General features: G+C 46.1%; 2 protein-coding genes across 4 annotated transcripts; both read left to right on the plus strand.

The window, feature by feature from the left end:
* The first annotated feature begins 986 nt into the window (after positions 1 to 986).
* On the plus strand, positions 987 to 11,810 carry GPR157 (G protein-coupled receptor 157). Its single transcript, XM_071767165.1, has 5 exons — positions 987 to 1,431; positions 5,892 to 6,105; positions 7,652 to 7,846; positions 8,294 to 8,554; positions 10,947 to 11,810. Exons 1-4 carry the CDS (start codon positions 1,055 to 1,057, stop codon positions 8,507 to 8,509), a joined length of 1,002 nt encoding a protein of 333 aa, XP_071623266.1. The 5' UTR covers positions 987 to 1,054; the 3' UTR covers positions 8,510 to 8,554; positions 10,947 to 11,810.
* A 422-nt stretch (positions 11,811 to 12,232) lies between these two features.
* Positions 12,233 to 24,402, plus strand: LOC139806902 (solute carrier family 2, facilitated glucose transporter member 5-like). Of its 3 annotated transcripts, none has more exons than XM_071767161.1 (13): positions 12,233 to 12,949; positions 13,848 to 15,863; positions 17,429 to 17,524; positions 17,959 to 18,119; positions 18,626 to 18,750; positions 20,877 to 21,029; positions 21,107 to 21,232; positions 21,520 to 21,707; positions 22,089 to 22,199; positions 22,695 to 22,796; positions 23,204 to 23,279; positions 23,643 to 23,770; positions 24,089 to 24,402. In XM_071767161.1, exons 2-13 carry the CDS (start codon positions 15,807 to 15,809, stop codon positions 24,320 to 24,322), a joined length of 1,557 nt encoding a protein of 518 aa, XP_071623262.1. In that variant the 5' UTR covers positions 12,233 to 12,949; positions 13,848 to 15,806; the 3' UTR covers positions 24,323 to 24,402. The 3 variants fall into 3 exon arrangements, with proteins under 3 accessions (XP_071623262.1, XP_071623263.1, XP_071623265.1); XM_071767162.1 differs by lacking the exon at positions 12,233 to 12,949 and adding an exon at positions 16,472 to 16,605 and having other exon boundaries at positions 15,434 to 15,863; XM_071767164.1 differs by lacking the exons at positions 12,233 to 12,949; positions 17,959 to 18,119 and having other exon boundaries at positions 15,797 to 15,863.
* Positions 24,403 to 25,450: the final 1,048 nt, after the last annotated feature.

Genomic DNA, 25,450 nt, shown 5'->3' on the forward strand with positions numbered 1-25,450 from the left:
CTTACCAACAGAAACATTAAAATCTGTTTAATGTAGTTGTGAATGCTCTGTTTCTGCTTCTTGTTTTCTGCTTGACAGGATGCAGGAGACTGAGATCCAGGGCTAACATCTTTCAAAGAATGTGGAAGGTAAAGATAATATTGGTGCCATCTCGGGAGGGTGAGGGAGCTGGGGGAGGTTGCTGGCCTGATAACCCCTACCCCTGGGTATCTGAATGTGTATATGGCAAACTCTGCCCCTGAGAGCTGTGAAGTACCAAGATATGTGTGGATTTGTATGTCAGCAAGGGGGGTTGGTCTCTCAAGTAATGAGGAATAGAACAAGAGGAAACGGTCTCAAGTTGTGCTGGGGGAGGTTTAGATTGGATTGGCTGAAACGAAAAATTTCTATCGTGAAAAGGCTGCCAGGACCTGGCCCAGGCTGCCCAGGGCAGGGCTGGGGTCCCCATCCCTGGAAGGGTTTCAAAGCCCTGGAGATGTGGGGTTTGAGGGACATGGGGCAGTGGTGGCCTCAGCAGTGCTGGGGGAAGAGTTGGAGTCGATGATCGAAAAGGGCTTTTTCAGCCAAAACTATTATGTAATTCTCTGATGATATATTTATAGATATTCTGTCTCGGGAAAGGGTGTGCTTTCTGTGGGAGGAAAGACATTAAGTATGGCTTTTAGGAGAAGATAGCAAAAATAAAAAAGGTGTTTATTTCTGAATCGGCTCCTCCTGTCACACTGCCCCGGGCAATCAGGGCGGGTTTTGTCATTTACAGAAAAAGCAAAATCTGTTTCAGGGCTGTGAGGGGAGGCAGGAGGTTTCCTCTCTAAGCGCCCTGGTGAGACCTGTTCCAGCTCCCAGTCCAGCCGCAGGGATTTCCCAAGGGAAGCTCCGGGGGGGAGGGTGGCCCGGGGCTCACATGACGGTGGGGGCGGGCAGCTCCGCGCAGCCCCGCGCAGCTCCCGCGTCTCTCCCCGCCCCTGCCCCGTCCCCGCTCATCCTCTGCCGATCCTGGTGCTCCCCTCCCGTTCCCGACTGCTCCCGGGGCTGGGGTCCGGGTCCCTTCGGCATGCCCGAGCCTCTGCCCCCCACGGAGCTGTACACCTCGGAGCGGGTGGTGGTGCTGATCTCGTGTGTGCTTTCCTTCCTGGGTTCCAGCCTCCTGGTCTGCACCCATGCCCTATGGCCGGAGCTGCGGACCCGTCCCCGGCAGCTCCTGCTCTACCTGTCGCTGGCGGATCTCGTCTCTGCCCTCTCCTACTTCTACGGGGTGCTGCAGGACTTCGAGAGGACCTCCTGGGACTGCGTGCTGCAGGGCGCCCTGTCCACCTTCTCCAACACCAGCTCCTTCTTCTGGACGATGGCCATTGCCGTTTACCTCTATATCACCATTGTGAGGGGCTCGCCCACAAGCACAGGCTTGCTCTGCTGCTTCCATGTCGTGAGGTGGGTGCTGTTCCAGGAGGTGCGGATCCCGCCGGCACGCGGTGCTGTGATGGGTGCTGCTCTTTTCTGAAGGATACTGTGCCCTTCAAAAGTGCCTTTTAAACTAGGGTTTTGCTACCTTTTAGCTAACCAGCCCTGCCTATTTCCCCTTTCTCTGCCCAAGTGAAGCCCTTGTGGATGTAGAAAAGTTAAAACTTGTTTAACGTCCCATAGAAAAATCTCTGGCCAAGAGGTAGTGACTGAAAATCCTGGCTTCTACTTTCCCTTCACAATCTGTTCTGATATCCTGAAAATAATATCATGAAACTTGTGTTTGCAGCACTGATACTCTGCTGCCAAAGCTCCTGTGTCTGGGATCTGTTTCCACAGGTCACCGATTTCCCAGCTCCGGCCTGGTCTGTAGATCCTTCCCCTTTCCCCAGGCAGGTTGCTGTAATTCAATACTCAGAGGAGAATTTAGTCTACAAGTGAGGAGGCAGCTTGAAAAGCACTCTGAAGGTTGTTTTGGCATGTTTGATTGAAAGCAAGACAAACCAGACCACAGTGTAGCTTTATGTCTCACTTTCGGCTATTTACTGAGCTGTTTTTCCACATCATGTTTAGTAAAAGCTTTCATTATGCAACTGGAGCCTGTGGAATCATGTGCTACCTCCACACTGAGCAAAACAGTGATCCCTTAGTCCTCTGTGCTGCCAAGCTTTTGCAATAAATTAAGAGGAGTGATCTGGTGGTGTTTTGTTTTGGTTTTTAACAAAAAGCATCAGGGCATGTACTGAGTTTTCTTTGGGTTCTTAGTCAAGTATTTGTCACCTTTTCTAACAACATCATTTGGGAAATGGTTGAATCAGAGCTGAGGCCAGGTAAAGATGGGCCAGAGAAAGACATTAAAGCCAAGTGTGAATCGGGGAGGAACTTCAGTTCCTGCCCTGCCGGTGCTAATTAGTGCTTGTCATCAAGGACTGCGGACACCTCTGGGTACACCAGGATATTGCTGGGGAAGTTGGAATAAAAAGCAGTGAGGGAGTACAGAGGGTTTGTTAGGTTTTTTCATTTCAGGTAAAGAGAGTTGTACTATAAAAATTATGGAGAGGACAGAGTTTTGGTTGAGGAGCAGAAAAAAGCAATCTGGCTCCTTTAGGGATGTGCTGCCTCCAGCAGGCTACAGCAGAGTTGATGGAAATCTGGCCTATTTGTAACTTTCCTGTCTGTTAATCACTTGTTGTGTTCCCTTTGTACTTTAACTTCTCTGTCTGATTTCATGTTTTTTAACCTTACCTGCTCCGAAGTGCTGAAAGAAACAGTCCAGTTGAGTGAAATTATGTTGACTGTGATCTGTGCACTGAAAATCCTCAAAGATTGCTCTAACCCTGTGACAGAGGGGAGGGAGTGTTCATACTGAATCTCCTCTGGGAGAATTTACTAGGTTTACCTTCAGATGTCTACAGTAAAAGTAAAATGCCATCTTCTGTCCCTGGTGTCAATCAGTTCCACTTGCTGTGTTGGCAGGGCAGGAAGGAAAGCTGTCACTGAAGGGCTGTCACCAGCTTCTGCTTGATCAAGCCTTACATTTTGGGCAGAGCCAGTGTTTAAAGCTCTTTCCTGCTTTATGATCTATATAAAAAGCCACAAAAACAAGTTAGGACCTGTTCCCTGCCTATCCCTATGTTATACATACTCCTTCATTCCTTCCCTGCAGTTTTATCATTAGCTGAGAACTCAGTAAAACCAAATTCTGAATATGCTGCTCAGAGATGGTTTCCCTTTCACACTGTTTGGTTCTTCCAAGTTCCACTCACCACCTGGGGTAGCTTTTAGTGTAAAAAATCTCTTAATACTACACAGGCAGGAACTGCTGCCACTGATATGGAAAGATACCCACTAGCAAGTCCATGGACTGCAGAAGGTAGGTGAGGGAGACCTGTCTGGAACAAAAGGAAAGGTGGCAAAGAGCAGATGACATTTTAAAGATCTTTCCATTGTGTTTGTCTAAGGCAAGAACCTGGGCTGTTTTATTTTTTCCCTCTTTGCTTCATAGGTTGCTAATGCAGTGACCATTGTGTGAAGAGTTATTCCTAGACCCCTCTGAGAGGGATTCAAGGCAGGATGGAGCTTGGTCCTGCATGTTTCCTACTCTTCACAAGCAGAAACTCATAAGGGACAAGGTTTGTTAAGGTGAATAACTCTTCATGCTGAGTATGACCACAGACTCTTTGTTCTTTAGCTGAGTGGAGATGACTAAATACATGTTGGAAGCCAGGACCTGATTAATTTTTTTTTTAGGGAAAGGAAGATGTCACACTGGATGAAACCTGTCTAACAGGTTTGTTCCTTGTTGATTCCCTCTGGAAATGCATCCACCTCTTCTACTGCTAGACCAGAGAACTACAGGCTCTGTTTTGATTTTAAACTTGTGTTGTGCTCAGGTAATATTTGAAAACAAGCTTGCAATTAGCTTTAAAAATATTTACGTAGCTTTAAGGTGTAATTTCTTGCATCCAAAGCATAAATTTCCTGACTACCTCACTTGTTTTGCATTTGTAAGTACCAGGTATCACTTCAGTGGGTTGTCATCTTTGTTGTGAGAGCAGTTGGCCCAGCCTGGGGGTGAGGAATGGACCAGACAAGCATTCTGAGGACCAGAAAATGACACAGCCTGAGCTGGACACTGCTTTAGTTTAAGGGTCCTTGTCCTGCCTTGTGTAATTGCAACACTGTACTTATGCTGCTCTCTCATATCCGTGTCTAGTAATTAGACCTGGTTTTAGCTTCCTGTATAATTCTCTTTCAGTTTCAGGTCACTGGGGAGATCATTATTTAGGCAAATTAGTTTTTAAATATACTTCCTTTTCTTGGTGTTGGACTCATTTGTACTTGTGTGACTTCATATGGCTCCTTAGGGGAGTGCCAGTTCTCCTGAATTCTTTCCCTTAGTGGTCAGCTCTTCCAAATGTACTGGACTTTTCACATCTTTGCATCTGTAGTCCTTGTTTTCAGGCAAATCACCATTTTTACCAATATGAGCCCAGAATTTCATGGCGGTGGCAATGTTGGGAATGTTTTTAAGGAGCCTGCCCTGATAATAGCACAAGGAAAGCTTCCTGCAGCAGAACTGTTCTCAAGTAACCACAGGGGCTTGGATTAGCACTGTTTTTTCTGAACTGGCCAGTGAAACAAAATGTTCTAGACATGCCAAAATGTTGACTGATGTTTTTACAGCATGATATTTACATTTGTTTTGTGAATAAGTGAGTGCAGACATTATTTAAGAGTGGCAAAGGGGGTGGTTTTGAGATCTACTGTCATGGGATTATCTCTGAGTTTTTCAGCTGGGCTGGGGAGTTTTGGATAATCTGGTCTAGGCAACTGCTGGTTGCCTGCATAGTCTGATGCATGTGAAAGAGATTTTGGGAGGAAGATCCTTCTCATGTTTGCTGCAGCTGCTCCAGGCTGTCAGTGAAAGACAAGTGTGAACCAGGAAGGTAAGAAGAGATCTATAGTGATGGCTTTGTTTTCTTTGCATCTGGAGAGCCCCTGGGAAGGTTATGCTGGGAGCTCAGTCTGAGCACTTGCTGAAGTATTTGTTTTATTCATTGAGGAGGTGTCTGATGTGCCTCTTAGGGATTCACAAAGCCTTTCTCTGAGGATGAACATGGGAAGGGCAGGTGATGCATTCAGTTAAGTGCAGGGAAAATTTCAGTCGTGGATTAATATGTGAATGAGGGCAGGGCAGGTAAGTCCTGGGTATTTACAGCACCCAGGAAGGGGCTGAGTTGTTTAGGCTCCTGGAATTTTCAGTTTTTGCTCATGGTTTCCGTGGGCAGCCCAAGCTGCTGAGTGACTTAATTCATATGTGTCACCAGTTATTTTTCTTCTAAATCTTTCCCTAGATTTGCCTCTGCCTCAGTAGGTCTCCTCTCTGCTTTTCAGCTTTTTGTGTTACTGTCAGTGCTCTTCCTTGGGAAGAAACCTGCAGAAATTATCTGTTTGCTCCTAAAATAGTGACTACACCTCAACTTAAAAACAAACAAAACCAACTGGTGGGATAAAAGTGTCGATTTCTGGTGCTGGTCTGTCCCAAGTGTCACTGAGGAATCAATGTCAGGGGTTTGGTCCCTTGTGACCTGAAAACTGTGAATCAGCTGGCTTGGGTCCTGCAGGACAGTGACTTTGTACAGTGCTCCAGCCTGCTCAAATCCTTGACCTCACCTGGACAGCAGGGAGGAGTAGGTGGGATGTCTTCTGGTTGCCTCACTGGACCCTGTCTGCTTGCCAGGTTCCAGTTCAGAGTGCATCTGTCCTTCAGGCCTGGGGATCCACCTTCCTGGAGCAGGTCCCTAGGAGGAGGATTTTTGCATTCTGATGAAGAATCCCTTGGTCAGTCATCCACTTTCCCTGGGCTGTGGAGGAACTAATAGCAGAATGTTCTTGGTTTAACCTTTCTCTTTGTGTTCTTTCCTCAGCTGGGGTGTTCCCCTTGGCATTACAGTGGCTGCTGTTGCTCTGAAGAAGATTGGTTATGATGCCTCCAATGTTTCTGTGGGCTGGTGCTGGGTCAACTTGGATGCAGAGGATCGGGTCATGTGGATGTTGTTAACAGGGAAAGTTTGGGAGATGTTGGCCTATGTGATTTTGCCCGTGCTCTACATTCTCATCAAGAAGCACATCAATAGAGCGGTGAGTGATTTGCTGCTTTCAGCTCAGTTTACAGACTTGCAGTGGGATTATCTCCTCCTGTGCTCTGAAGATTTTGCTGCATGTTTAGCAGCTTCACAGGCAGGGGTTGCTTTGTGTGCACCCCTCACTGGGAGAAGCAGCAGCCCTGACTGAGCAGCCTGTAGTGACTTAGAACAAAAAGAATGTAAAAGCCTCTCAGAAATTTAAGGGGTTATGAGGATGCATGTGAGTGAAATGTAAAGATGAGCTGAAGGACAAAATTCAGCTTTAATCACTCTTCCACAGTTCCACTTGTACTGAGCCTGAGTTTGGTGACTGAACTTGTCAAATCTCAGCTATTTTAGGATCTCTAATGATAGTGAATTTATCAATACCTCTTCTGTTACTAGCAGCATAAAGCCCCCATATAGAGTGTGGGCATTATAACATTAGACACCACATGTATGTACAGTATATGCAAACCCCCTGTCCTAGGAGGGTTTCAAAATTCAGAGGCTTATTTGCTGCTGTTCCATATGAACAAAGAATCCAAACATCTAGGACAATGTTTGTATAACAGAGAGATCTAGATTGAGAGTGGCAGAAGGAACTACATCCAGAGATTTGTTTTTCTTCTCTAAGTTGTATTAGAGCAAAAAAACCCAAGCACAGTTGGATAGGTGTCCTTCCATATAAAGCAATCCTGCTCACTTGGAAGTGATAGCAGTGGTAGCTGGGATAAAGACAAACCTGGTTAGGGCAGGATCTTGCAGACAAATCCCAAGGGTCCAGGGAGAGGGGAGCTGGGAAGGGTTTGCTTGTGCTGTCACTGTCACCTGACATGAATCAGGCAGGACTCTGTGTTCCAGCACTGTCAGAAAGCAGCTGACTGCCTGGAAACACGACCCTCCACCTGGCCAGGCTCCTGCCGAGAGATTCCTGGGCACTTGATTTTTTTTTTTTCCTCCTGCACGGTCTGAGAGGCAGGGGGAATTATGGAAATAGTTGTTGTTGGGGATATGCAGGGTACTGTTCTGCGGGCTCCCCCACGGGATCTAGGGGCTTTCCAGATAGGAAAAAAAAAACTTTGGGAGTGGGTGGGAAGCTGCATTGAAAGCCCTCAAGGGCATTTGACTGAGGTTGTCATACCACTCTGTTCTGGAGAAAGGAAAGTTTCAGGACTGGAGCACTGGGGTGAAGGGGAATACTGTGCATCACAGCTGTGTGTGCTCGATAGCGTGGTGGTAGGAGGAGTATCCTGAGATTTAATCTCTTTACCCACATTAACATCTTGGTATCCAGCACCATGTGTCCCTGCAGCTGCTCTGGGTGCTGTGCTGTCCTGTTCCCTCCCAGCCAAGGAATCTGAGTGTGTCCAGTAGCTTCTACCATAGGAAGAGTCTTGTGGATCTTACACCTCCAGCCACTCAGATCCAGGGCACAGATCCCTGATTCCCACAAAATGCAAAAATTTAGTTTGTTTGGGAAAGAATCCCTAGAGCTAAAATGCCCAGTATCTGTAGCTTTTTGTTCACATTTTTGTCTCCCCCCCCCCCCTCCATGGCAGCACGCAGCCCTCTCAGAGTATCGCCCCATTCTCTCAAGAGCACCTGCATTTCAGCCCCGGACTTCCATAGCAGATAAGAAGTTGGTTCTCATCCCTGTCATCTTCATCATCCTCCGCATCTGGAGCACTGTGCGATTCATTCTGACCCTCTGTAACTCCCCTGCAGTGCAGAATTCAGTCCTGGTTGTCCTGCATGTAAGTATTTGCTAGGATATGCCTTAGAATGAGGATCTGATACGGAGTTAAGGCTCCTGCTACACTTGAGATCACTTTTTTTGTTGCTGTGGCAGGATGCAGCACATGTAAAGACCATGCCTGTTGCAAGAACATCTGCTCCCTGCTGGCAAGCGCTGCCTGGGGTGCTCAGCAATAGCTATTCCAGCAACATCTAGTGGCTCTGGAAAATCACTGCAAGGGGAGTGAGTGCTGGGCAGTGCTAGGGCAGGACAGGCAGGCTCAGCCCGGGGGTGTTGGTGTCTGCCCTCCTCAGCCTGCTCCTCCCCTAGCCCAGGTCTGGAGGGCCAATGCAGAGCAGCCAGCTGGGCTGCTTTTGGGTGCAAGGTTGATTTTTCTGGTGTTTCCTCCTCTCTTGGGGGGTGCCTGTAGGATTGGCACTGGTTAATTCCTTTCTTGTCCTTGCAGGGAATTGGCAACACGTTCCAAGGAGGTGCCAATTGTGTTATGTTTGTCCTTTGCACTCGGGTGGTCCGGGCTCGACTGTTTTCCTCTATTTGTTGTTGCAACTGTGATGAGTTGGATTGGCACTTGGGAAGATCCAACAGCTCCTGGCAGCACCCAGAACCCCACGAGGATGTCCCAGGCTCCGAGAGGGTGAAGCCTCTGCTTTCCACCACCTGAGTCTGGGCTGCCTACCGCTCAGTGTTGATTTTTTTCTCTGTCTCGGTAAGGATCTCTCCTCCTGCCCTTCCTGTGTACAGCTTCATGATGGGAGGGGTGAGGAACAGCTTGCAGGAGGCAGTTGCCAGGGGTAGGTTTGTGCTGCTGCTGTGGCAGTTCCCTGTCTGACACCAGAGCAGTTCCCCATCACGCTCCTTTGTGGTGAAAGCAAAGACAGAGCTGATGCACTCCCCTACCCTGTGAGCTGGGGCAGTGTCTGTTATTCAAGTCTGCAAAATGAGGAAATAGACTGCAGTGCTGTCTGGCCCAGAAGGACAGGACACCAGAAAAAACTTAAAGAGGAATTAGTAGCTGCTTCTGTTGTAAAAAAACCATGCACATGTGTCTTTAGTTCTGCAGAGTTCAGATGTGCCCCAAGTGTTCCTCATGAGGTAATGCAGTCCCTACCTCACACACAAAGAAAGCCAGAAGCGGAGTGATTCATCCAAGCTTACATACAAGATCTGTATGAGCAAAAACTTGACAGAAATGTCTCATCATTTTGACTATGAGATTAACACTGACACCCTTGCACTGGTCTAGCTGTGTAAGCATCTTGGTTTCGTTGTGCTTGTCCTCACAAGTGACAGTTGTGGAATGTGCAGGGGTGTCAAGTTAATCCATTTAAGAGCACTTGGGGTTGGGGTGCTGGGTGGGCTTCTGTCTGTGAAGCAGATGCTGATAGCACTCTCCTCAGTAACAGAGTGCAGCTGAAGGAGCTAGAAACCTAGAGCAGCTGTTCTGACTGCTTAGGTAAATGTAAACCATGATGTGCTGGGGACTTCAGTCTCTTCAGAGAGTACAAAACCCTTCTGCAGTTGCGCTGACCTGTGGGTCCTGGTTGCTAAAAAGGGCTGTGTCTGCAAGGCAGCAAACCTGGGTAGTGGGCACAGCAGGGACTGAGCATCCTGGGGAGAAAGCTGTGTAATGGGTATGACAAGGCTCTGAGCAGACCTGTTGTATCTGTTTCTTGTCCTCCCAGACCACAAAGTCTGGAAAAAAAAATTGAAATCAGTTAACAGTTCTTTTCAATTTATATTGACAGGTGCCTCATGAAATGCCTGGGGAGTGAGGGCAGCTGTCAGGCTCCCGCTGTTCCAGGCCCCCAGCTGTTCTAAAGCTGCTCTTGTTAGTTTAATTTTAACAACATGCAGAACAGTTGAATGATACTGTGATCTCATGGGACTGTAGGCAGAGGCAAGTCCTGTTATTTCCCAATTTGGAAGCTTGGCATTAGCTTTATTATATTAATATCTGTAGTCCCCTCTGTACACAGATTTTGCAAGCATGGGAAGGTGGAGTCCCCAAGAGCACAGTAGCCCATGTCATGGGGCTGTTGGGTAGCTCAGCTCATTAGCATCCCTAAGGTCTTTGAAGGGTAGATGCAAGCATGTTTATCTCTGGCATAGATGACTTCAAGGGGTTTTGCTTCCTGTCAAAAGATTTTTTTTTTTTAACTTCTAAAAGTTAAGTAGCAACCCTATTAGCTCAACCTCATGTTAATCCCACATGGCTTGGAAAAAGGAGCTGTGTTAAAAGCCTCTTGCAGGAAGGTAGGATAGAAAATCTTCAATTCTGAGAGTTAGAATTGTGCCGTGTTCCTTTTTTTTGGATCCAACCTCACAGAGAGGAAAGGAAATTGTCACCAATTTGGCTTAAGGGAAAACAACATACTATAAGCATAAAAAACCACCCCTCCTCCCCCAAAAAAAAAGAACACTAATCAAAACAGACTCCTTGCTCTCAGTTTGCTTTTTTCCATAACAGAGCTCTGAGTAATGCTTTTGGAGCAATGTGCAGCTCGGCAGAATCACATTCCCAGCTCCCAGGGGTTCAAGGGGACATTCTGGTTTGCAAAGGCCAACTCTTGGCAATAGCACTTAAGCTGATACAAGTGGAAAGTCTGTGGTCATCTTGGTGCAGGCAAGGACAGAGCAAGAAAAACAGCCAACAGGAAACCTCTCAGAAGTCTCGAGTTCCTAACACTGAGGCTGACTAGCCTGAATATCAGTAGTGCTTGGGGTAGGAGAGGAGGTGGTGTGCAGAAGAGCTTTGCTGCTTCTCAGTCCCCCTCAGCCTCTGGTGTGAAGTGCAAGTGCAGGAGTGATGCTGGAGTGCAGCTCTCCCTGCAGCCTCAGTTCTCTCTGAAGATCTCTGAGCAATTTCCTGTCAGGTGTGGATGGGAGAATTTCAACTTGGATGGTTTTGGTGGTGGCTGAGGGAGAATTTCAACTTGGATGGTTTTGGTGGTGGCTGAGGTTGGGGTTCCTGGCTGAACTTTGGTGTCCATCGTGCCACAAGTTTGAGCTGCAGCAAGTCTGTTGCTCTGGCTCAGGGCAAACCTGTGTGCAGTGGCTGAAGGGAGTCCTGGGCTTTAACTGTTCTTCATTTTGAGCAGGTGCCGGATCATCCCCGAGTCCCACAGAGGGAGCTAAAGCCTGGGGAAAAGCACCTCTGGAGTGGCTGAGCAAACAGAAGAGGTCCTGCTGCTCCTCAGCATTCAGATACCAGCTGCTTTGGTCTTGAACTTTGCTCAGGATCCCCTGGAAGATACTGTGTGCCTGTACTCCTACTTTCTGGTTTTTCTTCCGTCCTTCCCCTCACCTTCTTCTATAAATCTTAAAAATTGTTTGGGGTTTTGCTTTGCTGTCTGACAAGGTGAATGTGTTGTATGTTCTGGGATGAACAAGTATCGTGATGATAGGAAAACTTTAACTGCCAAATAGGACTATGCTGGGCATGGATTTTTGTCCTACTGTGTGAGGTCTTCCGGGGAGCTCCAACCTGGCTCCTGCTCTTCACTTGAATGTGGACAATAGTGTGCAAAGGTGCTTGTGTTGTGGTGGTGACGGACAGTTCCTCTTGATGGTTTATTCCTCCTCTTTGGTGGTTTTAAGGTCATCATCACCAGGGTTTGTGGTGGCAGCATGCTTACTGCCTCCTGGGAAAATCTGAACTTTGCAGACTCCCTTGGTGCTCAGGGATATCTGGATGTACCACCCCAGCCTCCAGCAAGTGCAGCTCTCACCAGCAGCCAGGCTGTGCCTGGCATGTGCTCTTCTGAACTCCAGATGTTTTCTGTCAAAGCTGCAGGTTACAGTCTGTTCTTGCATTGGGAGTGTCATATCAGAGCTGGGGAGGGGGTGGTTTTTGTTTGCTATTTGGAGATAGTGTTTTATCTCATTTACAGCTCCTTAATTTTGGGGGGTTTTTTAAACATTTTCTCCAACTTCTACAAAATAAAGTTTTGTTTCTTTACCAAGATGTTGCTCAGTCATGTTGTGATGGGTCTCAGCACCTTGATGAATTTGGTTGAGAAAGTGTTGCCAGATCATCCTTCAGGTTTCCTTTCTGGCTACCTCAAAACCAGGTACAGGATGACAAATCTTCTCTACCTGTTTGTAGATAATGTTCCTCTTCCTATCTTTTCTATATGTATAGAAATACAAACCTCTCATCAGTCTGAGCAATGTGATCACCAGGCTGTGTTACTATTGTTCATTTTTCTTGCCCTGTTGCTGTGAACTGAGAAGAGTTCTGAGAAGTGAATATGTGGATATTGTTGACCTTGTGGACTGTGGCTCTCAGCTATGTGAGAGCTCAGTTGACCTTAAGGACTGTGGCTCTCAGCTATGTGAGATTAGGAGTGATATGTAATCGTGAGATTACACGTTGGACTGTTTCCAGATGAGGCCAAGCTGTAAGGTAGGTGAGACCAGGAGAGCTGGGGCAAGCCCAGGATTTGCCCAAAGAGAGCAAATTCAAGTCATTGTAGGGGAAAAAAAACCCTGAGGCATGGGCTGGGTGACAGTTGAGTATTGCTTTGTATATGCCATGTGATTCCAACTTTTAAATTAACCTTTCTCAGAATAGATTCAAACTTTCTTGGCTGTGCCACAGGGTGTGTTGTTAGACCTAGCAAGAAAAGAATAAATCATGGTGCTAAAGCAGAGGAGCATCTTAAGAAAAGTAATTTCTGATTGTACCACTGTAATCTTCTCTTGTCACAAGGAACAGCTGCAGAGATGACACCAGAGTACTCTAGAGCTGCCAAAACAAATATTTGTAAGAATTAAGATACAATGTTCTTCTGTTCCTCCTGTATTACACTAGTACTTCATGCCTTGGAGTCTGTCAAGCTCTACAGGGAACCAAAGAAATCCATGGAAGTGCCACGAGCTGGCAGAAGGTCTTGGCTGGCACATCCGTATTTCTGTGCTGGGTAGAAAGATGAAGCCACCAAGGTCCAAGAGGGCAGAGTGGGCATTTGGACAGTCAGGTGCTTTTACTGAACAAAGTGCAGATGGAGATTTAATATCCAAGCTTTCTGAAACATCTTCTGGGTCACACAACCCTGCCAATAGAGAAAGGACCAGCCAGTTCCCAGATCAACTTCTCATGGTAAGTGTACAGATCTGTCTGCTTCTTTGTTTTTATTTTGGGGATGTGCGGCTGAGGCTCTTCTGAGATGGTCCTTGGGGCATGAGGGGAAAAGGAAGAAGATTGGCAGGATGCTATCTAGCATTGCCTTTCTGTAGGGAAAATGGGTCTAGTCTACCTGTTAGTTCCTGGGCCTCATGTGCTGTTTACCTGCAGGGTGTGCTTATTTATCCAGCAACACCCTTTCTTATTGCTAGGGGATCAGACTGCCATATCTACCTCTTGGTTAATTGGTTGGAAGTCATTTATGCAGCTGATAGAGCAGTATCTGTATATGAGTTATTTGCAGGCAGATCAATTGTTAAATAAATCATTGTTCCACCTTGAGGCCCCACTTATCCCTCAGGACTGTGTATCATACTGACTTAGCCTTGACTGAATGTGCAATTCCTTCCCAAAATGCAAGTGAAAAGGCTGCAAATGTCACTTTTTTGGACATGCACTGTGGGATGTCTCCTTATTGCAAGGATTGCAATCAGCATACTGCAGCGTGGCTGACTGCCAGCTCCTAATGTAACCCTCAGGTCTCTTGAGCTCACTGCTCATGTTCTAGAGCAGATTTATTCTCCTGGCAATTAAACCTCCCCTTTTAATTATTTTTGGTAAAGATACGAGGTTTTCATAGGATTCAGCTTTGAGTACAGACAATTGGAATGAGCATAAGCAGTTTCCTGCATGCATGCAGGGGCACTTAGCATGTGGTGGGCAAGTGCAGAGGAGAGATAATACTTTTAAGAGTTAATGTGCTCAGGTAAATGCACTCTGGGGTGAAGAACAGATGTAAGAAGCTTAATATGTGCCATAGTTGAAATTGAAGCTATGCTTGTAAAATGCTTATGAAACTCTTACTTGTTCCTAGCTCTGTTCTTTGCCCAGGTCCAACAGGAGATCAGCTGTTGAAGTTACACCCCTGCAATTGTTTTATAAGTCCAAGATGTTCCTTCAGCATTCTGTCACCTTTCATTGATCCCTTCCAAGGACATATCAGTGTCAATTACTACCTTATGGATCTTGTTACCAGATTCTTGCTGTGATTGACAAATATTTAAAGAGCTCTGCTTCCATGAGGAAATATTTACTCTGAATAAGGATTTCTGGCAATCATACATGTCCTGTTTGATTCCCTATGTGTCAAGATTATTTCTTCAAGCTCAGGGAGGAAGTTAAAAGACCATGAGAAGGAATCCTTTTTTACAATTACTGAGTCTCAGAATGACTGATGTTCTGTCAAGAGCTCCCAGAAGAATAGTAGTGTCTCTTAAGACCACAAATTTAATGAAAGAATTTTGTCCTCCTTGCAACTTCCCCAGTCCTGGGGCAGAATGGCTGACCTTTCCCTTTTCCTCTTCTGACAGGTGAAAGTGAGAACTAAACTAATTGCTATGTATGGCCTGACCCATTTGTTCTGGAGTGCTTTGAGCAATGTTTGAAGGCTGCACAGGAAAAGCTGAGCTAGCTCAGAGTGTCTTGGTTAGTGCCAAACAGCTACAGCTCTGAATGGGAAGGCAAAGAAAGGAGAGCAGGAGATGAGTTATGGGTGAAATTCATATTCTGATATTCATCTCTTCAGTTAAGCGTTAGGTGGGACTGATGCAGGCAGGAGTAGTCCTCAAAAGACAAGATGGCTATTAAGCTGTGATCCTCCGTCAAGATCTCCTAGCAAACAGCATCCTTGAGGCCCTTAACTTAAAACAAATTCAATAAAAGGCCAATGGCAAGAAATCTAGGGACTAAGCTCCACTACCCTGAAAGCAACAGGGATGTGTTCTCCTTCATGTCTTCAGAGCAAGATGCTTTCACCTGGACAAAGGGAGGCTGCAACCAAGGAATGTGTACAAGGCACGTGGACAACTCGTGTCGCTCAAGAGGATGCATTTTTTCTAAGCTGCATCCTGTTAAAGACAGCCAGACCAATAACAAGGTTCCAATTTCTCTGGTTGCTGGAGGTATCTGTGAACTTTGCATTTCTCTGATAAAGTCTAGGAATTGTAGTCGACTATTAACCAAGTACTGTACTGTTCAAAGTAGACTCGTAGGAGGTTAATAGTAAGCCAGCAATGTGTGGTATGTAACGTGCAAGGGGAAAGGAGCTCGTGCTTTGTTGGAAAAATCTATGCTCTGTGCATTACCAAAAACACAAATCAGAGGGGGGGATGAGCCTGTTCTCTGTGAACTGCAAAAGCGCCCTGAGCAAGCTGGGCTGTGCAAAGTAGGACACTGAGCAGTATTCCAGCCCAAGGGCAGATACCCAATTTGTGGCTGCCGAAGGGTTAATGCAGTTCAGTTTTATTGCTGTTGCCCATGGCAAACACCCCAAGGCTGCACCCATAGAATGCCCCATTTTCCCTGGAACACAGCGGAACACAGTGGTTGCCCAGCAGCCTCTCCAGCTGCCCTTCAGCTGCAGGGGAGGAGCAGCAGCAGCAGCTCTAGAGCTGTAGACATCGTTGCTGTACATGCAGCTGGGGGAAAACCAGCTCGTTTAGCTTTTGTGAGAAATCCACCCCTTCTAGTTAGAGTGAGCAGGCTGTTTCTGCCGTAGCTAGGCAGCACCTCTGTTTTGAGCAAGCATTTGGCAAAAGAACATCTGACAGCGGTGACAGACTCGTACAAGGAAAAGGAAGAGAAGACACGAGGCAGTCATGCTGAGTAAGGGAATGATAAGAGAACGAGTTACTGCAGCTGGTAGAGCTTGTCGTTGATTGGACATTTCCTGAAAAGTCACAGAGGAGATTTTGTGCTTAGGGCGTTTCCATCCCCGTGTTGTCTGTTTGGGCTATAAAAGCCTGGACTCGGTATCTGCGGTTCAGACGCCAAAATGAAGTTGAAAGGAAAGAAGCACGAGAGCTCTGAAAACAATGACGGCTCAAAGGGGGTAAGTACAGCAGACTCTGTCCTCCCAACTTGAGCCTCTTCCAGGGGCTCAGAGCAAGCTGTTGGACATCTGCAGGCACTCATAGAGAAGACCCAAGTTCTTCAGGGCTAACGTAGCCATAACTGATCTCGCAGGGAGAGCAGACACATGCGTGTTGTTGAACTCAGTTTATGGCTGGCTGCAGTGCAGTGTTGCACTGAATCTCGTGAGTCTTTTTCCTCCTTGTCTGCAGCTGACTTTCCATGTCACTTCTGTTTGACTTTCCCCTTCTGCGTATGTTTTCTCTTTCCCAGTTTCTAATCGGTTTTAGGCTGCAGATGCTTCCGGATGGCATCTGCCTTTCACAACAGCATTTTTGTGGAATGTTGCACAATGCAATGCTCATGTATGCCAGAGGTTTTCCTAAAAGTACTGAATGTGATTAATTAACACCAGTGGCTCTTTTGAGCTCCTGGGGTTTGTCTAATGAGAGCAAGGCAGCCTGATTTTCATCACCAATGCTGTCACCAAGAATGTCAACAGTCTGTAGAAAATGTGGTGGGAAGCCTCAGCTTTTTCCTGATCTTTACTCTGAGATCTTTATTTTTGGTCTCCTGCAACACCTTAAGGTCTGCAGATGTCTGGAGGTGAGCTGCTAGAGCTTCTGAGGAATACAAGCAGCTACTCAGACAAATGTTCAATTAGAGAAATGACAGATCCTTGTGGGTCCTGAGTTGAGACATAAAGCCTTGCAGACATTAAGGTGAATGATGGTGCCATACGATTGTGTCTGAATGCTGCTACATCAATGAGGTAATAGCCAATGAGATATTAGGGAGCTATTTAAAAAAAAAAAAAAAAAAAAAAAAAGCAAAAAACGGTCCAGTGAACACAGCCAGCCTGAGGACTGAATAGGAGCTAAATTGTTTCACAGAGCAAATTGCTTGTAACTCTGAGGACTGTGTACCCACAAACATGACTGCTGTTTGATCCTACTCGGGGTGGCAGTTTCACCCTTCTGTTTCACTAACTGCTGCTGCTACACCCCACGACCAAGCCCTCCCTGAGCTACTTGGATAAGTTCTAATTGGCTTCGATGGCAATCGGATTAGATATGTAAGCAGCTTGTTCCTGAAGTGTGGGAGGCAGAGCAAGCCAGCATGTGGAAGCAGAGCAAATGAACAGGAAAGGGATTTTGCCACTTCACGCAAAATCTCTCCTGGTTTGTCTGTGCCAGCATCCTGTGTCGTTTCACAAACCAATTTACACGTTGGTATAAGAATAACTGCATACAGCTGTTTTCCCTGTGGGGTTGTGTTTTAAGAATGGTAAATTAGTCATCATCCAAATCATTCATCAGTACCAGGAAAGAGCAGAATGAATTACTCTAATGGCTTTGTGCGAATCAAATGGAAAAAAATGGGTTATAATGAAAACAACCCATTGGGCTTGCTTAATACAGTAAGGTGAAGTGAAAAACACAGAAGATAAGTCTGTACTTATTTAGTTTTACTGAATCTCATTTATGCCCCAAAGCCAAATCTGCTTCTAAGGTGTGGTTTGTGTGTTTTCTTTCCTCTCTGCAGATGACACTTATGCTGGCCCTGGTAGCGCTCATCTCTGCCTTTGGAGCTTCTTTCCAGTATGGCTACAATGTGTCTGTGATCAACTCTCCAGCCCCGGTAGGTTGGACTGTGGAGTGGACCATGACCCAGGAGTAGCTTTATAAACAAAACAAGGCAGGAGCCTACTAGTACATTATGGGTGTTTGTAGGCATATGTTGTAGTTCATATATCACCAGGCAGCCACTGAGAAATGGTTCCCCAGGAGAGGAGATCTGCTAAGGTGTAGAACACAGTGGTTCAGACACTGCCCAGGAGAGGCAAGGCATGAGAAACACCCTCCCTTCTGGCCACCAGGCAAATTCTCGAAGACAGGAAAACTTGTCTTAACAGTTATCAAGCCCAGGCTTCTCCTTCTCTTATATTTGTTTTCCAGCTCTGCCGTTGTGGTTTTTAGCAAGACATTTGTTTAAAGCTTTCTTGTGTGTGTTGTTAAGTAGCTTTGACAGTGCGAAAATTTTACTTACTGAACGTGCTCCATGTTTCATTCCAGTTCATGCAAGAATTTTACAACCAAACCTACTACCACAGGAATGGAGAGTACATGAGCAGTGAGTTCCAGACGCTGCTCTGGTCTCTTACTGTGTCCATGTTCCCTCTGGGTGGCTTATTTGGGTCCCTCATGGTGTGGCCTCTGGTCAACAATTGTGGTCGGTACGTGACAGCTATGTTTGGAATTGGTCCCCAGCAGTTTGGTGGGTTGAGATGAGGCTTGCCTCACCGGTCACTCCAGCTTGCCAAGCCCATCAGGAGCGTGACCAGGTCATGCACACCTTGATTGTAAGATGGATGGGCTGGTGATTAGCTGCTGGGTTTGGCAATACAGGTTGGTTTTTTTTTTTTCCACATGTAAAGGAATTTATAGTTTCATTGCATTCAGGGCTAGGCTGGGCACTGAGCCAGGTGCAAAGCAATGATGAAAGTCCTGGGCTGAGATATGAGATCAGGCCTAGCTTCTTCTGCTCAGGTTTCTCGAGAAACTTCAATTAGTTCTTGAAAGCCTTCAATCCCTGCAGGAAAAATGGGACGATTTCCATTTTCTCTGTGATCAGTCTTTGGGATGGTGACCCATTTGAGTTTGGGGCAGTACAAACCAGAGGGGACCTGTCTGCTCTTGTGGCTTTAGAAAAACTGAATCTGTCTCCTCTGTTACTTTGCAGAAAGGGCACTTTGCTGATAAATAACATCTTCTCCATTGTTGCTGCAGTCCTTATGGGAACCTCAGAGATAGCAAAAACCTTTGAAGTAATCATCCTTTCACGTGTTATAATGGGAATATATGCTGGTAAGTGGATGGTAAAGGGAGAGCAATAAATGTAACTTTTTGGTGATGCCAAGTTGGCTTTAGTCTCACAACAGATGGTTTTACAGGTAGCCATACATGTGCATAACAATGCTGTATGTGCCTGAATGACAGTTGTCACCTGCATGTTGCAGAAGTCCTAAAGATCTCTTGAAAATGATGGCAGTGAGACTGGAATTTGAGATACATAGAGGAGACAATGCCAGATATCCAGTAATCCAGTCCTGGAACTGACTGTTCTTTCTGCAGGAGTAAAGAAATGTTGAAAGGGAGGGTGAAGGGTTCAGAGCCAATGGATTGAAAAGATAGTGGGAAGACAATGAGAAGGGGGGAGGGTGTGTTGCTGGTATTAGAGCTACAGTAATCAGGAATAAGCAGAACCCAACTGGGCTAGGTGCCCTGTTCTGCACTATGTCTGTGCAGAGCAGGTTGATAAAAGTCCTGACAGTGTTTAGCCTCAATTAATTGGCTTTGGGCTTGTGAGATGGACATGCTGCAAGGTTTATTAGTGAGTTGGGATATCCTATAAAGACAAAATCAGAAAACAAACTGACAAGGGCACAGTTTGTCACATGCAGCAGTTGCAATGGGGAAAGCCAAGGCAAGAAATTTATATTGTCCAATAGTTTTATTTTGCCTTTGACCCTCCTAAGCCTGGCAGCTGCTCTCAGCATTGGATCCCTAAATAAATACTAAGGGACCTGCTAAGTGTGATCCCTGTTTCCAGTTATTTATAACTGACAGAAGAATCCAGACTGGCTGTTCTGACTTGGTGCTCACACCTTGACCTCACTTGGCCTGTGAATATGGGCCCTGGGGAGGGGAGGTGCTGGACCACCACATTAGAATGCTCTGGGCTCTGGAGGTGATCCTGGTGTCACACTGCCTGGCAAAGAATGGCTCTGGTGCTGGCAGCCCTGCTGGCAGGGACCCTTTGTGACAGGGCTTGATCAGCAGAGGTCTGAGTTGTACAGTGGTGCAGGAGTTGCTGCTAGCACGGTTTAATCTGAGCAATCAAAAGGCTGGTTATAGTGTAACTTAAAACACTACATCTCATGAGTTTAGTTTTATCATGTTTTCTAGTTGCTTTAATACTTGCTTCTGTGCCTTCTGGCTTTCAGATAACAGCTTGATCACCTTTGTAACTCCAAGTTCCTGAAGGCTAGGAACTTGAGTAATGTAAGATAAGAGTCTCGTGGTCATTTGACTACAGGAGCTGGAGTTTTGCATGCCAGGATTTACAGCATAAGCATGGGAGCTGGCAGCTTGCTGAGGTTACTGTGGGTAACTATGCAATGTTCCTCAAAATAACCCATGTCCTTAGTGTCCTAGCAGAGTAGAAATACCTATTGCAGCATGCAACATGTAAGAGATCTCAAACCAGTAAAGCTTTCCACAAAGCAAAGTAGTGAATTTTTAAAAGCCAGCAAGGTGTATGTCATCCTTCACCCTCACATCAACTGTTTGGATACTTATTTCTTTTCTTGTTTTAGAGGAAGTAGAAATTCATCCCTTACATTTTGAGTTTGTTTCCAAACCTAAAGTTGCATACTTTGTTTTGTTTGGGTTTTTGGGGTTGTTTTTTGTTTGTTTGTTTGTTTGTTTGTTTTTGCATTTATTGTGTTGAAGTACTTTGCAGACCCTGCTGGGTGAAAGCTGCTTTTAAAAAGATGAACACTGAGAGCCTCCAAATTACCTGCCAGCTCTGTAGGCAAGACAAGCTGCTGTCAGCCTTCTTGGGCTCCTAAGATGCTTTGCTGCTGAGGGGTTAATAAGCCCCAGAAGGGAGGCAGCTTGCATTCCCAAGGCCTCAGTTTCTGGGGGCACTGGATGCAGTGATGGATTTTTGTACCTCTCCACATACTGAGTGAACAAATACCACGGGTTTTTTTGTTTCATCTTCCACTGAAGAGTGAGGAGAGCATACACAGCTTATTTACTGGCTGGAAGATGACATTACATCTTCAGCTGGAGCACAAGGGCTTGAGTGTGAAGTTTCCATATGGACTATGGTCCAGAAGGTATCACTGTGGTCTCACATGGGAAAATGATAGTGAGTGTGCTGATGTCAGGTAGCTCCATGTCTAACTTTGTTCTCTAACTCCTAGGTCTGGCTTCCAACGTGGTTCCCATGTTCCTTGGAGAACTGTCCCCCAAAAATCTGAGAGGTGCTATTGGGGTAGTGCCCCAGCTTTTCATTACTGTTGGGATCCTTTCAGCTCAGATCCTTGGTCTCAACAGCATCCTTGGGAATGCTGCAGGTAAAGCCCTGGCCTGGGACTTGTCAGTGGGCTCCACAAGGGAGTTATTACTTACAGCTCTTATTCCGTTGTTGCAGGCTGGCCCATTCTGCTGGGGCTCACTGGGATCCCTTCACTACTTCAGGTCCTTTTATTGCCCTTTTTCCCTGAAAGTCCCAGATATCTGCTGATACAAAAGGGCAATGAAGAGCAAGCACGACAAGGTACAGTACCATTCTTTAATGAAAGGGAAGATGGAATGGGATAGATCTGACTGCAGGGCATGACTGATGGCAGCCATAGTGCAGCAAACAAGTGTGGAATTCTTCACTACATGTTGCTGGTGATTGGAATTCCAGCAACATTGCTCCTTTCTCTGCATTTGTGAATCTCTGACTCCCCGCCATGGAAGCACTGCTGCCCATGGTTTATGTGTTGTTCTGTCTTGATTTGAAGCAGGAGAGCTCACTGTAGACCTGGGGCTCATAATTCACCTTCCTCTCCCCACTAGCTCTGCAGAGGCTGAGAGGCTGCGATGATGTCTACGATGAGATAGAAGAAATGCGTCGGGAGGATGAATCAGAGAAGAAGGAAGGGCAGTTCTCTGTGCTCAGCCTGTTCACCTTCAGAGGCTTGAGATGGCAGCTCATCTCCATCATTGTCATGATGATGGGCCAGCAGCTCTCGGGGATTAATGCGGTGAGTGGGAAGGGCCAGTGGGGTGAGTGATGAAGGGATGTGACTTCAGAGGGGATGATGTGGGGCAGTGCTGACGTGGGAGCTGGAAACTAGGACACAGGAGTACCCCTTGCTCAGGGACACTGGTTCTGCATCATGTTGTTGCTTGTACTAAAGCCATTACTCACATGCAGATGATACAGAGCCAAGCTGTCCTGCTGAGGACAGGTTGGATGGTTTAGGGTGAGGTGCTTGTGCCTGGATCCAATCACCAGTGTCTCCTGAAAGCAAATAACTCAGTTCTCAGGCTTCTGTGCACCAGCTCCAGGATGCAGAAGCAGCTGAAGCAGGATTTCTGTGTTCCTTTGGCCACATATAAACACAGCTATGGTTTTGCTGCAGGTCTTCTACTACGCAGACAGAATCTTCCAGTCAGCAGGTGTGGACACCAATAGTGTTCAGTATGTCACTGTCTCCATCGGTGCCATCAACGTCGTCATGACCTTGCTAGCTGTAAGCTTCTGAGAGGGCTCTTCCAGTTCTTGCTTGTAACACCTCCTCTGCCTGTCAGTGTTTAAATTAAAACTGTCATTTACACATACTGAGAGCTGCTTTGCACAACAGATGCCCTGCAGTGTCCTTTGGTTGAAGGCAGCTCTGTAAACCAAAGTGATTAATCGTGCTAATTTCGCACAAAGAAGTTTTTAATCGCTGGTTTCCAGACTGACTCCACTCCCTTTGCTGTGCAGTGTGACCATGTAGGGCTTCTACCCATCTGTTACTGAGACTGGGGACTGAAGAATGCCCTGCCTGTTCTCTGTTATTGACACATCCAGCTTTTGGCTGTTCCTGAGTGATTTCATGCCCACAATCCATCAGTAGATGGCAGAAATTTCACTGAATTTCTCTAAAGATAATAAATGTTATTAGTAAATTAATAAATGTTGCTGGAATAAGATGTGCTGTGCCCCAAGTGTCTGGTGTCTCACTCCCTTCTACCTCTTTCAGGTTTTCATCGTAGAATCCCTGGGGAGGAGAATCCTTCTTCTTGCTGGCTTTGGGCTGTGCTGTCTCTCCTGTGCAGTTTTAACTTTAGCCCTCAATCTCCAGGTGAGTAGTTAAATAGTCCAGGTGATCCTGCCCATGTGTTCTTTGACCTCCCAGAGAACAGGCCATTTGTATATTTTGAAGCTGTTTCTACAACCTGGAGGGGCAGGAGGCAGCTTGAAAGGCCTCTGCAATTGCCTACCTAAAGTAAACCCAGGACAAGCTGTGATCTTGCTTGTCCAGATGCTCCTTCCATCAAATTATTTCAGGTTCATAATACCCATTGCATCCACTTGTTGGAAGCAAGGATCATACCCAGGCTATGATTTTAGTGGCTAAGTATGGACATGTCTGGCAATGGGGGGTGACCCTGGCTTTAGAACATCTGCAAAGATTACTGCAAATAATGCTTCAAAGGTGTTGATGTTCAGATGTGAACAACATCTAATCTGTCATTAAATTCTTCACAGAACACTGTCACGTGGATGTCTTATATCAGCATAGTGTGTGTCATTGTTTACATCATTGGACATGCTATAGGAGCCAGTAAGTATGCACAGTCCAGTCTCCTCCACAAGCTAAGTAAAGCCAAGTGGCATGGTGAATTTCCAATCAAAAGCTTTGTGGAGCTAAGCCAAGGAGGTTGAATTTCTTTTCTGTGTGGCCATGTACCTTGCTGGTTGTTGGCTGGGGTTATTTCTGTTCCAGTGTTTTGCTGACTGTGAGGCAGGAGAGCATCTCTTTGGGGATTATGTTTTTTTAAAAAATATTCTTTATTTGACTTACTGGGCATTTCTAAACACTAGTAGTTAAAAACCATTGCATGCCACTGAAATGAACAGTGAAACCTAAGAATTCAGAGTGGAAGAATTGTCTTTGGGATTTTCTAAACATGCAGCTCCCTTGCAGGTCCAATCCCTTCGGTGCTGATCACTGAGATGTTCCTGCAGTCATCCCGGCCTGCAGCATTCATGGTGGGTGGCTCTGTGCACTGGTTAAGCAACTTCACTGTGGGGCTTCTGTTCCTCTACATGGAGGTAAGATACAATCCCATCACAGGGCAAGACTTCAGCTTAAAATTAGTATCTTCACCTTCTTTTGATGCTGAGAGCTGTAAATGTCCAAGCTGGTGCTTGGTACCCGTATGCAGAATTATCTATCAAGGGCAAGAAACTGGTGTTTGATGGGGAGGGGAGATGTGTCAAAGTGAGCCAGTTTTAGCTTTTCATCTCTAGGTTATCAATTCAAACTGTCCCCCAGCAGCAGCAACCCATAAATTGCTATAGTTGTTGATTTTAGCCTGTGCAAAGGGAGCTGGTGAGTTTAGTTGAATTTGTCTTCTTTTGTTGCCCTAGGCTGGACTGGGGCCCTACAGCTTCCTCATCTTCTGTGCCATCTGCCTCGCCACCATAATTTACATCTTCATTGTTGTTCCTGAGACTAAGAACAAAACCTTCATGGAAATCAATAGGATCATGGCCAAGAGGAACAAGGTAGAGATACAGGAAGACAAAGATGAACTTAAGGATTTCCACACTGCCCCTGGTGGGCAGGCAGGGAAGACAGTAAGCTCCAGCAGTGAGCTGTGACCCAGCCTATTGTTTGGACTGGCCAAGACATTTTCAGGATCTGTTCATCTGGAGAACAAATACATTGATTCATCATTTTATACTGACCTTCATTCAGACCTTCTTCAAACTTCCCACAACAGGTGTTTCCAAATAAGCCATTGTCTTAGGAGTGTTCTCATTATGAGTAATTAGCAGAACCGTTCTGCCAAGGCAAAGTACCCATCCATGGTGTTTGTCATGAGGAAAGGGCAGTGTTCTCAGCCAGCTCAATCCTGTGATCAAGTATCCTATGTCATAAGGTGAGGCACATCCCTGATGTCCTGACTGACATCTCAGGTATGACACAAGCCAGGCTTTTGAGTTCCTCTTAGGAACCGTCATTCATGTATCTGAGGGTTCAGCATGGGTGATACCAAGTCTTCCATGCTCTGGGGTGGAGAGAGTGTCAGTTGTTCTGAGGTACTTTGTTAGATGAGCTGATAATTACACTTCTCCTGACAGCCCTTGTCCTTTGTGTGCTTCAGAGGACCACTAAACTGGAAATCACCTCACCTCCACTCCACTCACTCAGCTCCCTCCATCAAATCAAACTCACTCCCCAGTCATTGCTGATGAGTCCTTCCAAAGCCTCATTTTTGGGGTTAGGAGTCCTCCATCTGGTTGATGTTCATTCACAGCCAATTTATACTCGTTTGCTCCAGTGTCACTCTCATCTTTAAGCTGTTTAGATCATTTCACTCCTCAGTGTTTACACTTCAGTCACCAAAGGGCAACGAATCCCTCTCTTAATCCTTTAAAAAAACCCTGTGTCCCTATTCTGTACACATGAACCAGCTGGGAGATCACTCGTTGAACTCAGAACCTTCCCGCTTTGTCACAGGAGTCAAATTCAGGTTGATTCCTGTGCAATGGACTACAAGTTGGAACCTGCGTTTGTCCAAACATGTCCAAATTTGTCTTTAGTTTCTTACACTGAGTTGCTTAAACTTAGTTTTTGAAATAACTCATCTCGTGGTATTGAAAAAGACTCAAAGAATCTTCAAATGGTTTGGAGCTTGATCCATCTGCTGTCTTCTGGTTGTCCCCTAAGGACACCGTTCCACCTCATGGCTAAAATGGTTTGGAAAAGATCCCAGTCTGAGGGAC

Source organism: Heliangelus exortis, chromosome 23, assembly GCF_036169615.1.
Source record: "Heliangelus exortis chromosome 23, bHelExo1.hap1, whole genome shotgun sequence".
NCBI classification, from domain to species: Eukaryota; Metazoa; Chordata; class Aves; order Apodiformes; family Trochilidae; genus Heliangelus; species Heliangelus exortis.

Bases quoted from the DNA above. Each gene is read 5' to 3' on its own strand.
- GPR157 (XM_071767165.1), top strand. From the start codon at position 1,055: ATGCCCGAGCCTCTGCCCCCCACGGAGCTGTACACCTCGGAGCGGGTG. The intron at 6,106-7,651 runs GTGAGTGATTTG...CCTCCATGGCAG, and splicing joins AGAAGCACATCAATAGAGCG to CACGCAGCCCTCTCAGAGTA. The intron at 7,847-8,293 runs GTAAGTATTTGC...TTGTCCTTGCAG, and splicing joins CAGTCCTGGTTGTCCTGCAT to GGAATTGGCAACACGTTCCA.
- LOC139806902 (XM_071767161.1), top strand. From the start codon at position 15,807: ATGAAGTTGAAAGGAAAGAAGCACGAGAGCTCTGAAAACAATGACGGC. The intron at 17,525-17,958 runs GTAGGTTGGACT...GTTTCATTCCAG, and splicing joins TGATCAACTCTCCAGCCCCG to TTCATGCAAGAATTTTACAA. The intron at 18,751-20,876 runs GTAAGTGGATGG...TCTAACTCCTAG, and splicing joins TATAATGGGAATATATGCTG to GTCTGGCTTCCAACGTGGTT.